At 53.7% G+C, this 14,241-nt stretch overlaps 2 protein-coding genes across 2 annotated transcripts; one reads left to right on the forward strand and one right to left on the reverse strand.

Moving 5' to 3' along the window:
* POFUT1 (protein O-fucosyltransferase 1) lies at window positions 1-3,414 on the reverse strand. Its single transcript, XM_062623860.1, has 7 exons — window positions 3,179-3,414; window positions 2,963-3,084; window positions 2,682-2,864; window positions 2,085-2,197; window positions 1,427-1,619; window positions 955-1,197; window positions 1-538 (listed from the first exon to the last, which is right to left on the reverse strand). The coding sequence occupies exons 1-7, from the start codon at window positions 3,303-3,305 to the stop codon at window positions 350-352; spliced, it is 1,170 nt and encodes a 389-aa protein (XP_062479844.1). The 5' UTR covers window positions 3,306-3,414; the 3' UTR covers window positions 1-349.
* On the forward strand, window positions 3,363-10,909 carry PLAGL2 (PLAG1 like zinc finger 2). Its single transcript, XM_062623859.1, has 4 exons — window positions 3,363-3,500; window positions 5,957-6,066; window positions 7,423-7,818; window positions 8,672-10,909. Exons 3-4 carry the CDS (start codon window positions 7,556-7,558, stop codon window positions 9,891-9,893), a joined length of 1,485 nt encoding a protein of 494 aa, XP_062479843.1. The 5' UTR covers window positions 3,363-3,500; window positions 5,957-6,066; window positions 7,423-7,555; the 3' UTR covers window positions 9,894-10,909.
* The last annotated feature ends 3,332 nt before the right edge of the window (window positions 10,910-14,241 follow it).

Here is a 14,241-nt window from a genome sequence, read left to right on the forward strand (position 1 = left end):
AAAAATTAACGGAATAAAATACTGGAGCAGCAGCAACCCGAGCAGCTGCTTCACCACGAGTGCTGGTGAGCCCTGAAGAGCAAGGACAGATTGCTCTATAACTACATCATAAAAACTACATCAAACTGATAGTTTCCTACAAACTATGCAATTTAAAATCCCTTTTCTGTCTGCTCTCACACTGGAAATCCAGGAGAAGCCAGACAGAACAGTCTGGAAGCAACTGTGAGGAGGAGCAGAGGGTGCAGCAGCCCTGCAGCGTGCCCTGCATGCAGGAGAGCACCAGCAGCACCCAGGCAAGGCACCGAGCTCAGCGCCATGAGAACCACGGAGCCCGTTCCAGTTGCAGTCAGAACTCATCCCGTAACCTCGGTGGGTGATCCATGCCAAAGAACGAGGAGGGTTTTCCATGCACATCTCGCTCCCTTTTCACAAAAGCTGTAAAGGAGGAGACGCAGTTCCCGATGAAGTGATCGGACTGGCCAAGAATGTACAAATCAACCTGAGGCACCTCTGGCTGCAAGCTCACAACCTTCACCTGCAGAGAAAGGGGGAACACAGAGGACTCCAGTCAGCTATGATTACAACCAAAACACCTTGGCATGATATTAGTAATGGGAAGAAACAACAGAGTGGATTCTCTCTTAAGTTGACCTAGAATTCATTTATGAATGGATAAATATCAAAAAATTTCTGAAAATCACTTTGGTTTATTTAACCAAAGTCTTTTACAAGGAGAAATTTCCTACATGCAGGACAATGCTCTTCAACCTCTAGGAAAGGAAGTTCCACAGTCTAATTTTTCTTGCTATGAACAAAATTCACTCTGAGATGTCAGTATGTGCCTGGGAATAACACATCACACAACCCCCTGCCTGCTGTCCACAGCAGTGATGGGCCAGGATCCAAGGGTGGGTTTATTAAAGCCCTCCGGCTGTGGGGGTTCAGACTCACCTTTCCCTGGAAGAACTGCTCTATTTCTCTTGTGTAGGGCTCTGAATCAGTAGCGATGTAAACAGATTTAGCTTCTGTCTTCTTCACCCAGAGCTTGAGGGCACGCTTGATCTCCGTGAGGTCGGGCAGGCACATGTCCATGGTGAGAGGTGCTGCAGTGCTCCGGTCGTAGCCCACACACTGTGGGGAAGCCATGAAGTGGGGCCCGGCCGTCCCATCCTTCAGCATATTGCAAGCATTTTTCTGTGGGAAGAGGAGAAAACACCATGTTTGAATGGCAAATGTGAGGAAGCTGCATCCCCAGCTCCAACAGCAGCGTTACAGCCCACTGGAAGGGGGAATCCCAATGGCATTGCTAATGCACAGAGCATTAACACGGCAGGGCTCAGGCTGGGGCTCCCACAGCACATCCTCCTCAGGCAGCTCTTCCCACAGGGCGTTCCCAGTGGTCACAGCAGCACAGGATCCGTACCCAGTCCGAGCCGATCCTCAGGTGAATTCCCACGTAGGGCCGGAGAAGCAGGGACTGAATGTAGGAGTCTCCTTTCTTCACCATCTCATCAGACCACACCATGTACTTGTGGAGCAGCCGGTGCTCCTCCAAGACTGGGAACTGGGCTGGAGCTCCAGGTAGGGCGAGTACAGGGTGCTCAGAGGGGGGAAACCTAAGGAAAAAAACCCAAACAGGTGGTCTGCACCATGACACAACCCTGCGTGCATCCCTAGCACAATTACTGTCATGGTTGGACAGGAACTATGAACCCCTGGAACATGCAGCACCTCCTGCTCCAAATGTAGATCCATTTGAACTGGTTTGCCATCTGAACATACCACTGAAGGAAACAGGTCCTACAGTTAACCTCAGGCCTCATCTTTGACACGCAGACTCTCACACAGCTCATAGTGCTCAGCTTATGTTTTCACCCCAGCCCAGAGCTATTCCACCTAAACTTACTGATAGCACTGCCCACAGAAGAGCATGCCATGGGAATATGTACTGGAAAAGGCATGAAGATATTTAATCATATCACTAATCACTTTAGACTCTCCGCCAAAGGCTTTTTGCCATGATGAGCATAACTGTTTTCCTGAGGTGCTTGTGAGCACTCTTCCACCCTCTCTCTCACTACCTTTGGATCCAGTGGTCCTTGTATGCAGGACTGAAGGAAATTCCCTTGAAGAGCTCAGACTTATCGAAATCCACTTGAAACTGATCCCAGAAGGGGCCAAACGGGTTCCCGTCCTGCAAGGGGAAGACAAGTGTTTGTTCAGCAGAGCCTGGAAGAGCACCAAGCTGAGGAGCTGTTCTGGCACGGGAGGAACGCAGCAGTTTGTCACGGACCAGCTCCACAGGAAGGACTTGAAGAGCTTAAAGAAACTTAACCAAGAATTAATGCAAAAGCTGCTCAAAAAAGTGAGACCACCTCAGCTCCCGAGCTTGTGTTTTAAAGTTGCTTTAAAAACATCTGGGCTGGACCACAGATGGGAAACAGGCAGAGAGGAGGGGCTAAGCAGCAGTTCTGCTCTTACAGCCACAGTCAAGTCTGAGGTGATAAAACCTACTTATGCAGCCAAGCAAAGCAGGACGGCTCAGCCAAGGAATGCAGCACAGGTCTGGGGGAATAACGCCTCAATTCCCGAGCCAACAATGCCCCGGATGAGGCAGCCCGGCTGGGGCAGCCCTTCCCTGGAGCCCAGCGGCTGCCGGGCCCGCGGGAGGTGCTCACCTTCATGGGACAGGTGGCTTTGTCCGCGCTCCGCTGCGCCGCCGCCTCGAAGCAATAGGCCACCCGCCTGCCCGGCGGCCAGTGCGCGGGGGCCAGCTCCGCCATGAACTGCTCCAGGGCCACGACGCGGTGGTACCGGCGCAGCGGCTCCAGCCGGAACAGCTTTGCATAGGGAACGTGCAGCTGCAGAGACACGGCCCCCATCACTCACGGGACGGCGCTGGGGACCCTCCTCCCTCCCGCCCGCGATACCGCCGCAGCCGCCTCCCCGCGGGGCTCACGTTGGTGTAGGGCGGCCGGTGGTGGCGGTACTCGATCCACGGCGGCACGGCCAGGGTCCGGTTGAGGGCGCGGGCGAAGGCGAGGGCTCCGAGGAAGTGCTCGGCCTGGTTCCCGAACCGGCCTGCAAAGAGGGGCGAGAGCGGCGCTGAGCGGGGACTCCCCCGGGGCTCACCGGGGGGGGATCCACCGGGCCCGCCGCGGCGGGAGGGCCTCACCCATGCAGGGACAGTAGAGCAGGTAACCGGCCTCGTCCCATGCGGGCGCCGCGCCGCCTCCCGCCGCCGCCATCACCGCCGGGAGGAGGAGGAAGATGAGGAGGAGAGCGACCGGCAGCGCCGCCATGGCTGCTCGGCGGAGGCCAGCGAGGGGCGGCCCCGTCCCGGCATGCCCCGGGGCCCGCCGGAACGGCCCCTCTAGCGCGCCGCGGCCGCCATCGAGGCGGAAGCGGGAGGGCGACGTCACTCCCACAATGCCCCGCACAATGGGGCCGCCGGGGCCTGGGCCGGAGCCGCGCCTGGCGGGGCCCGGGGGAACGGGGTGAGTGCGGGGGGGGGGGGCGTGCGGGGGGCGGCGTCACGGGGGCCCCGGCCCGCGGCGGCGGGGACCCCGCAGGGAGAGGGCGGCCTGCGGGGAGGGGGAGGAGGAGGAGGCGGCGGGGGGCGTAGGCCGGGCCCGCCTCTCCCCTCCCTCCCCTCAGGGCTGCGCCATGGTAACGGGAGGAGGGGGGGGGCACCGGGGCGGAGGGAGCTCCCGTTGCGCTCCCGGGGCACCCGGCACCGCCGCGCTCTGTGCTGGCGCCTTTCGGGGCTTAGCGGGTGGGAAAAGCGGGTTCTGTAGCGGCCATGAACCGCCCCGAGCCGTGCCGGTGTGTGCGGCGCTGCCCGGGCTGCGGGAAGGGCTCGGGGCTGCTGCCGTGTCAGGGAAGCGGGGGGTGAGCGCGGAGCGCGGCCAGGTGCCGAAGTGACCCCGCGGGGCCGCTGCGGCCGGTTACACCGGTGGGGAAGGTACCGGGGCCGTGCAAGTAAACGCAGGTTTTACACAGAGTTTTCCCTATACGTGATCGAGTGGTGGAAACTGATACCGGGGCTCGAGCAGCTCAACAGGTCAATAATGGGGTTAGTAGGGAAAATCAGGGAATGGTAACAACGGGTGAGTCAGTGTTTGTGCCTGTAGGGAAACTGTAATAAAAGGGTCATTGCGAGAAGTGCAGAGTGGTGGCAGAGTGGGTTTGCCATCAGGTGTGGATTGGCCAGGCTGGTGCTGTGTGTCTGGGTCTGGTGTCCACTTCCCTCCCTTATAATTGAAAGAAATCATATTGGAAAATGACAGAAGATGCAGAAAAGCCACCAGGTGACCCTGAGGTGTGGAAGCAGAGCCTTGATGTCATGGGTCAGGCCTGGACTCGGTCAGAATTCCCTACAGGAAAGTGGGGTTGGTTTTGTTAATGATGCTTTGAAAGACCTGCTCCAAGGGCTGCTGCTGCAGCGGCTGAAGGTGCTGTGGTCACCGGCCAGTGTTTAATGTCTGTAAGGAATGAGGGAGCCTGTGCTGCCCACAGCTGGGATCACTGCAGAAGCTGGGGTGGAGGTGAGACAGGGTCTGAAGCTCTGCTCCCTGCCGTGGAACTGGTACCTTCTGCTTGAACAACTTAAAATAAGCCTAACAAACCTGAGGGGGCCCTGGCCTGCCTGGGGGAGGAAAAACTGAAGAAGAAGTAACTTTTCAGCTGGGTGGGTTCCTTCAGCCACGGTCATGCAGCTGGAGAACAGTGGGGCCCATGCGGAGCAGAAGCAGGAGTGAGGGCTGAGGGGACACAGGAGTCCCCGGGCCAAGACTGTCCCTGCAGGAAGAAAAGCGACAGCAGTGGAGCAGCTCCTAGCAAAGGGACCACAGGACACAGCAGGTAGAAGCTGGGGCAGACAAATCCAAGTCAGGCACAGGAGATCCCTTTAGGACAGGGAAACCACAGCTCCGTGATGCCGGGGCTGGATAGGATCCCTGTCAGGCCGTGTCCCTGCTCCCGCTGCTGCCGTTCCCGCTTTCCTCAGGAACTCATCCAGGCTCCTTTGTAGTTTTCCCCCTGGTTATTTTTAACCTGGCAGTCCCCTGCTCTGGTTCCAGCCTGGGTCACCAGGTTTTCCCCACAGCTGTGGAATGCTGCTCTGTGTCACCGGAGTGACTCTGAGGGGCAGGAGCTGTGCAGAAGTGCTCTATCATTCACCCACACTGCGGGACAAGCTGCCAAAGCAGGACTCAGTGCCAGGGACTTGCTTTGGAACCTGAGAGCTTTCCTGTACCAAGTACCAGCACAGTCACCTCATTGCTTTCTGTGCAACGACAAGTGGCTGGAAATCTCATACAATCCAGCAGCTTATACAAGCTCTTGTAGCTGCAGTTTGCACAGCCCTGACGACTGTGGTAATGAAACATTTCATGTAAGCGGGCAACCACTGGGAATGCAGATAAATTGAGGTGGATTGAATTGTTTGCTGGTAGCAGCCTCCTGAGGTACAAGATGTTCTTTGAACACTTGGGGGTGATTGTGCCTCTCTGGTGGCTACAGAGTTCCAGTGAACAGGAGCACATTGGAAACATTCTGTGGGGAAAGGTTACTAAGAAAACAAGTCGAGTTTCTTACAAATGTGACTATGCAGCTCAGGCAGAGAGATTTCCAGCCAAGTGTGAATTACATTGTTAACCTTCCACAGCTACTCTATGCCACTGACAGGATGCAAGACCTTCACCTTGTTTTTCTAATTCTGGAGCTGTCAGGGTGTCCTAGGACGTGCATTTAGACTTCGAAAGGATCTTAAATGGGTAGAGAAAGTGGTTTTTGTTGCTACACCCTTACAATTTTAGAGGGAAGATGATAAAACTTTACAAAAATGTTAGAGATTACCATATCTGAACTCACTTGTGTTTGGGTTTGTGCTCTGAAGGCGTTGGCTTGTGCATCTCACTACTCAAGACAGCAAAACTCTCTTTTCTTCCAGGTAGCTTCGAAGCTGGCACAGATGGCTGGGCTCTTTCAGAGGAGAAGCAGCAACTACCTGGTGAAGGCATCAGAGGCTCCTGGAATGTGTGTGCAGCTCTGAAGCAGGAGGTAGAGAACAGTTATCTCTTCCAACACACATCTTGTACACAGGTGACATTCACAGTTGTAGACGCCTACAGAAGAAGACTGCTTTGAGCCACGACACTCTTGCACCCCAGGGGCAGGAGTCCCATCCCATCACACGGGGTTGTACCCAATTCTGTCCTGAATGGGTATTTCCAAACCTCATAGTGATGCTTTTTCTCAGAGTCATCCCCCTTTCCCATGTTTCCATCTTGAGTGAACCCCTCCCAGCCCTGTGAGGGATGGTGCAGTCGCAGTCATTGTCGTTTCAGCTCCTCACAGCGTTCAGCGGTGCAGGTTCCTACCGGGGCGGTTTGTTCCCTCGCAGTTGCACATCCTGCCCACAACTGGCACTCGTGCTGCCGTGCAGGCAGGAAGTTCCTCCCTCTGAAGCAATCATGGAGTGAGAAAGAGCTTGAGGGTTTGATGCTATTTTAAGAAGAGCTTCTCGGGCAGCTAGGTTCAATGGCAGAGCGCTTCTCTGAGGTTACTGGGTTAACTGTTGGTAGGACCCTTTAGAACTGCAGTACTTTACCAACAAGGCAAACACAGCTCAAGAAGAACCTACTGAGAGATTAACGTAGACCTTCATCAGCAGAGGATACAGGGGGTAGGTGCTGTTGAAGAGGAAACAATTTGAGCTTCCATTAGCAACGGCTCATTACTGTAGAAAACTGTAATGCAGAGAGGCAGCCTCTGCCCCACAGCAGACAAGTGAGACTAGAATGACTAATCACACCCTGGAGAAAAGCAGCATCTGTTGCCTTCCTGAAAGAGGTGCAGAGTTGCTGATAACAGCAAGTTTTCTTCCCCAGCCCCGCTCACACACGTGTGGTAGGTCAGATTGGCTTGCTAAGAGATGGTCTCACCAGTGCATTGGGCTGGTAGAAGAGTGGGTGGAAAAAAACCCATACAAGAGAACCATGGTTTCTCTGAGAAGCTCTAGAAGGAAATTCCATGTAAGGAAAGATAAAGAACGAGTAAGAATAGACTTGTGAATATGAAAAAGGGAATGAGAAGCAATCCACAAAAGACAGGAGGGGAAGTTGAGGTATTTAGAGCTGTAAAGAGACACCCATCTGCAACATTTCAGGAGGAGATGCATGTAACAGGTAACACTGGCTCTTAATAGCTGCAGAAATGTAATTCAGAAGAGGTTTAACATCATTTATTCAGGTAACAGGTTAAGGGAGAAAAGAGCCAAAGGCTTTCAGGGGATGGGAGTTGCTGTGTCTCTGAACACACATCTCCATGTTTAGGGTGCTTGCTGGAGGCTCACCCCTGTTTGTGTGCAGAGGTGAAGGAGGCAGAGTCTTATCACCAGCCCTTCTGTGATTTCAGGTGGAGATGTTTTGCTATTAAAGGAGTTTGGTCACAGAGGGATCCAACAGGCAACTGCACTGGGACAACATCACAGCAAGACACCCGCAGGCTCGAGTTCTGCTGGACATGGCCATGTTCTACTAGACCTGCCATGACGGCATTTTTTCCCAGTGTTCCCAACTGGATTCAAGATGCAAAGCAGGAGGAGGAAGAGACAGGCTGGAAATTAGTCCCCAGACCAAGAGGTGAAGAGCCGGAAAGTCAGGGAAAGTGCCAATGTGAAATATCAGAGGCCTCCTTCACAGCCGTGGACAAGCTGAGAGCTCACACGCTTCCTCACAGCGAGCAGAGGCCGTACAACTGCCCGCAGCTGCACTGTGGCAAAGCCTTTGCGTCCAAGTACAAGCTCTATAGGTAGGTGACTGCTGGGTGCCTCTCTGAACTGTGCTGCTCTGCCAGAGCAGGGGAAATACCCCCATCGTGGGCTTTGCTTGAATTTCTGAGAAGGAGGAGGAGGGGGAATGCCCTGGTTACCTTGAGAAGCAGCCGAGTCCCAGACGTTACTGCACTTGGCATTTCTTTAAGTGTTTTCCTGAGAACCTCAGATAATACTTTATCCTGAGCTCAAGCTGTTTTCTGTTTTACTAAGGAGGAAATTGAAGCAGAAAGTGAAGTTTTCAGAAGTGAAGTGCACAGATTAAAAACAAGACGAAAAGCAAGAACAGCACTTTCATAAGCTCTGCCTTTAATGGCAGGAATATTTCTGGGGCAGCTGTTATTCTAGCATGAAGAGTAGGGTTCTCATTTCTGTACTGAAATACAGCATAGAATAATTCAACTGTGTGATCATGAGGAACTTGAAACTAGATGAACCACAGTGTCAGAGAGGGCAAGATACCAAAGTGAAACCAGCCCACAGTGGCTGTGGACACAGGCACTACCAGTCTGGTACCTCCTGGTGACATGAGGCTGCCTCAGCAGCAGATGAGCATTCTTGTCATAAACTCCCCAGTTTTCCTTTGTCCTTCCCCCTTTGACAGCCTCAGCGGGGAGAACAGGGCCTGAGCAGGTGGCTGAAGTGTCTGTGTGTGGAGGTGATGCGTGCTGGGGGGGCCTCTAACTTCCTTGCAGTGTTCTATGTCTGTGCAGTGTTGGGTGCCAGCAGTTTGGGATTTGTGTAGAGAACAAGGTAATGTGTTGAGGAAGCAGCGCGTGTTCTCTTGGGGGTCAGACACTGGCCTGAACTTTCCTGCTTTCCCCCCCAAAGGCACATGGCCACGCACTCTGCTCAGAAGCCTCATCAGTGCATGTACTGCGAGAAGATGTTTCACCGGAAGGATCACCTCCGGAACCACCTCCAGACCCACGACCCCAACAAGGAGGCTCTTCACTGCCCCGAGTGCGGCAAGAACTACAACACCAAGCTGGGCTTCAGGCGGCACCTGGCCATGCACGCGGCGGCCAGCGGGGACCTCAGCTGCAAGGTGTGCCTCCAGACCTTCGAGAGCACCCAGGTCCTGCTGGAGCACCTCAAGGCGCATTCGAGGCGGGCTTCTGGTGGAGCCAAGGAGAAGAAGCATCCGTGCGACCACTGTGACAGGCGCTTCTACACCCGCAAGGACGTGCGGAGACACTTGGTGGTGCACACGGGGCGGAAGGACTTCTTGTGCCAGTACTGCGCCCAGAGGTTTGGCAGGAAGGATCATCTCACCAGGCACATGAAGAAAAGCCACTCCCAGGAACTGCTGAAGATTAAGACGGAGCCAGTTGACATGTTGGGCCTCCTGAGCTGTAGCTCCTCTGTTGCAGTGAAAGAGGAGCTGAGTCCCGTCCTGTGCGTGGCATCCAGAGACATGATAGGTGGTAAGAGCTTCCCAGGCATGCTGCCCGTGGGCATGTACAGCACTCATCTCCAAACCGTGCCGAGCTCAGGGATGCCCCATTCTTTGGTTCCTAACTCTCTTCCAATGGGAGTGAGCTATCCTCTGGAGTCGTCTTCCCCCATCTCTTCCCCACCGCAACCTCCTCCAAAGTATCAGCTTGGATCTACCTCATATTTGCCTGAGAAACTACCCAAAGTAGAGGTGGACAGCTTCTTGTCAGACTTCCCTGGCAGCCTGTCTCTCTCATCTGGTGAGCCTCAGTCCTCTTCACCTCAGCCACCCCCTCTGGATGAGGCTTTGCTTTCCAAGAGCCCTGCGAACCTTTCAGAGGCTCTCTGTGCTGCTAACATGGACTTCTCTCATCTTCTCGGCTTCCTCCCCTTAAATCTTCCTCCTTGCAATCCACCTGTGTCCTCAGGGGGATTGGTCATGGGCTACTCACAGGGGGAGACACAGCCACTGCTTACCACTTTGCAACACCAACCTCAAGAATCTCCCGGAGCTGGGGCCTCGCTGAACTTTGGGCCCCTTCATTCACTGCCCCCTGTCTTCACCTCCAGCTTGAGCACAACCACGCTGCCACGTTTCCACCAGGCATTCCAATAAGCTGGAAACAGCACTGGAGAACAGATCTTTCAGTCACCCTTCAGTGGAGAGCCTTAAAAACGCACAACTCTTACTCCCCTTTGGGGTGTGAAAGCTTGGCAAAGCTGTTTCCGACGGGAGGTTTCTGATCTCTAGAGGGAGCACTTGTAGACTGGAACAGGAGATACCCCCCTGCGAGTCTCAGTCCTGTACAGTGAGAAGATTTCAGCTCAGAGACTGGATCCATTTGATGTAATTGTTAATCTGTGAATCAGGAGCCGCGCTTAGCACTGACCTTCCCCTAGCCCCCGGAGCTGCCCGTGTTCCTCCTGGGGAAGGGACTGTCCCTGAGAAGGAGTTGAGACTCTTTCATCGTGGGCTAAACGTCTGAAGAGTCCAGCTTCCATTTCATGTTCCCACACTGCAGTTCTGGCCCAAGAGCCAGCACCTCCACATGGAGGAGGAGACGTCAGGATACCCACCCTGTATGAAGCCATGGGGAAGAGGCCGACCTTCCCCACTACCTCTCACCCATCACCTAACAGCTTACTCCACCCAGCGCCGCTTACTCCACATCAGTGTTAAGCAACGAGACCGTTTACACGGTGACTTCAGAGCCGTCACCTCATTCTCCTCCACGGAGCCCTTAGGTTAAACTCAGCACAGCGCCATTGTTTACACAACTCAGATCTCTTCCTGCCATTACAAGAATAGGAGGCACCAGAATACACCAGGATTATCCCTGGTGGAACTAGAACACTGTTTACACGACGAAGTCAGGTTGCACTGATTTCTCTTCACTGCTCATGTTCTTCCCCCATGGGGAAACCCTCTGCTTCTGGACCACTGCAGCCCCTGCACCGCCGCTTCCCGCGTGTCCCTCTGGCTGTCCACGTCTCGAGGGGATGGAGCAGCGCTCGCAGCTGAGCTTGTTCACATGGGGTGTGGGTAGAGCCCTTGAAACCTCTCCCACAGGCAGACAGATGGTGCATCTGTTCTGGAAACCAAAGCTGGGTTGGGGCTGGGGGCATTGCGTACTGTCAGCGAGAACAGGCTGCAGGGGCCCGCAAGAGGACTAGCAGAGGAGGAGTTCCTACGTGGGCTTTTTACCACAGCAGTTCAGTGAGGTCAGAACCCTTTTGGCTTATCCATGAAGCAGTCTCGAGGTGTGATTTACCTCAGTCCCAGGGTGATAACGGCCAGGAATCAGGAGGAAAAATCAGTCCCAACTTCACATACGCTCTGTCAGTGTATTTGAAGCATCCTCCCCAACACTAGTACTCTTAACAAAGGCTGAGGGTTTGGGCTGCAGTCAGCCACCCTCTCACTGAGGATTTGGTTCCATCAGCCTTTTTGTTCTCTCCCTCCCCAGCATTGCCTCCTGAAGTTAAAGCCCTGCTCCCTGCCCCTCCTCGTACTTTCTCCCACAGCCTGCCTACTGCCAAGACTTACACTGGGAAGTGCCAGCCCCACTGCTGGTGCCATTCAGCATCTGCATCATCTCCTGCTCTCATTTCCCTGGGCACTGTTCCTGCAGATGGTAACACACAGAGGTCGATCCCACTATGTATTAGTGCAAATCTTCACACCTCGGCGTGGAGGAACCATTGTAGGGCAACACAAACCAGGAAATTGGTCAATATTTTTCTCTATAAATGTAGAAAATGCAAAATCTACCTCTACTGTGTCTCTCAGCTCCTCAGGTGAAGCTGATGCTGCCCTCCCCAGAGAACATCCCTTCTCCCTGCCACGGAGCCCTCAGTGGGACATTGGCCATGCCTCGACTGCCCCTTGGCTTCTCCCCTTCTGCTCCAGAATGTTATTTTGAATTTAGCTTAGTAACTCTTCCCAGAATGACTGTTTAGTGATCCACTGATCTCCGGCCATCCAGCAGGTGCGTTAGGTTAGCCAGCAATGCTGCAAATACTACTTTTGTATCAAAATGTAATATAAGATTTATTTACCTCAGCAATATCCTGTGGCAATGATCCCCCGAGTTAAATGCAGTACTTCCTTCTCTCCACTGGAAAACGTTGCCTTTGAAGTTCAACGAGTGCCTTCTTGTTCTCTAACAGAAAAGGTAAATGGGGCATTTCAGCCAGTCTTCTGTTTACCACCACTGAATACCTCAGGCCTGTCTCCTGTTGCTTTTCTCTTTGCAAAGTGAAGAGTCCCACACTGTTCCCAGTTATATGCAAACCTTCTGCCTGTCTCCAGGTGAGAGGATTAGTATTTTTCTTTTGTAAAGTAATAAATGGTGAGAACTGATCCCTTCCTGCAAGGGAGGAGTCCCAGATTTATGCAATGCCACCATACACCTTCCCCTGTGTCCGGAACATCCAGCTCGCTTGCTTGGTGCCTGCATTGTACCTGACAGATGTCAGCACTGGAATTTCTTTAGCAGAGGTAGCTGAATTAGAGCCAGGCAGCTTTTTCCTCCCAGTAGTCTGTCAAAGAATAAATGGATTTCATTTTGCTATTATTTGCACGTGTGATTTGCTTTCCCAGCTCTTCCAACAGCAGAACCGCACCAACGGGTCAGTGCAGGGAAGGGCCAGGCCAGCAAAGGGAGCAGCATGTCTGGAGGCAGCACACTGGAGCTAATGCCAAGTGTTCGGGCTGGGAAGTGGATTCCAAGTGCCCATTCCACAGCAGTTTATAACCTGTAAGTACCTTGTCAGCAGGTCTAGAGCTATTGAGGCTGCTCCCATTGGAAACACCAAATACACAATTCACAACTGATTTCCTGAGGCTGGTCAGTGAGCTCTTACCTGCTCATAGAAAATACTTAGAGCATCTCAGCTCTGCTTGGGACTGTGTCCATCAGGAAGCGTGTTCCAAGTGTGCATTAGGAAATACATCCTGAGCCATGAGGAGAATCAGGAGTCGGCTGAGACGAGCACGTGCCAGTGGCACTGTGGGCAAGACACAGCAGGAAGCTGCTGCAGTGCAGCCAGGAAAGCTGCTGGGGCGGGGGTGCATGTGTGCACAAGGGGATGGAGCCATGAGGCTCCTCCTGTGCTCTGAAGGGTTGGTTTGAAGCAAAGACAGAATCCTGAGGCCAAAAGTCCAGGTCCCTCCATGAATCCAGAGATTAAGTTTCTTTCAAGCAAAGAATTAGACCCAAAACCAGACTCAGTGCCCTGCTGGGGACACAGACACAGCAGAGACTGTCACCTCCTGTCAGGGAGAGCCATGTTTGGTAGACAGAAAGTTGTGGTTACTGGGGCTCACGGGGGTTACCGGCCATGTGGCAGCATTTCCCCTGCAGACTCTTCCAGTGATTGCTGAGCTTTCATTCAGGTATCTGCCACCCCCAGCCCCAGCAGCAACACACAAGCTCTGGGAAAGGGATCAAGCCGGAAGCCAACACTGAAGATCCAGCTCCCACAGCACCAACACACCTGCAGAATGCTCTGGCTCCCATCCGACCCCTACTCTCACCTCCATCTGCTCAGCACTACCAGCCTGTTGCTGTCCCAGTCCAGCTGCTCCCCCATTGGCACTTCATGAATCAAAGTATTTCACACACGGGGGATGAGTCGCTGAAGTCCCACGGGCAGCCCACGAGAGCAGCCCAGCGAGACACAGTGCTTGATCCAGGTGCACAGCAGCACACAGGATGTGCCACACCAGGAGAGGCCTCAAGCTCAGCCAATGTTACCAGGAAGAAAAATGTTACAGAAAGAACCAGGCTCATTGCAGGCTCTGCTGCTGCTGAAGCCACACGTCAAAGACCATGCGGGTGCTGATGAAAAGGCAATCCCCAGAGGTGGTTTAGGACAAGGCAGAGAGCAGGACAACAGGACAATGGCCGATTTATTTACAATAGGACACAGAGAATACATACATTAATTAAAAATTACAAAGAATACAGAGAAAACACTTTGGGGAAGGGAGAGAAATTAAATCACTGCTTGCAGAGCCCCTCCACTGGGGCAGCACGGAAAAAGGGGAAAGAAAAATCAACCAAAAGCTAGAGAGGGACCTCAAATCAGAACCGACACAGACTCCACAGCACAGCTGGCTCAGGCATCCCCTGCTCCCTCTTCCCATCCTTGCTTCCTGGTGGATTAGGCTTTGGCACGATGGAGGCCAAAGAAGCCATCAGGGAAGGCTGGAGGGGTAGGTGCCAAGGACTTGGCTCCCCAGCAGTGAGAGATGGGTCCCTGAGGGGACCTGGTGGAACCTTCTGGCAACTGGGGTTCAAAAAGCCCCCGAGCCCTCACCAGAGCACAGCAGGGCTGGGAACAGGGGGCTCAGGACAGCTCTGGTTGGGTGTCACCTGGCTGGTTGGAGCCCATGCTGCTCACAACAGCAAGGAGCACAACGTTCATAGATGTCACTACACCTCCCCTGCAGTGCAGAG

Source organism: Pezoporus occidentalis, unplaced genomic scaffold (genome assembly GCF_034315485.1).
Source record: "Pezoporus occidentalis ecotype Australia unplaced genomic scaffold, CSIRO_AGI_Poc_V1 ctg259, whole genome shotgun sequence".
NCBI lineage: Eukaryota > Metazoa > Chordata > Aves > Psittaciformes > Psittacidae > Pezoporus > Pezoporus occidentalis.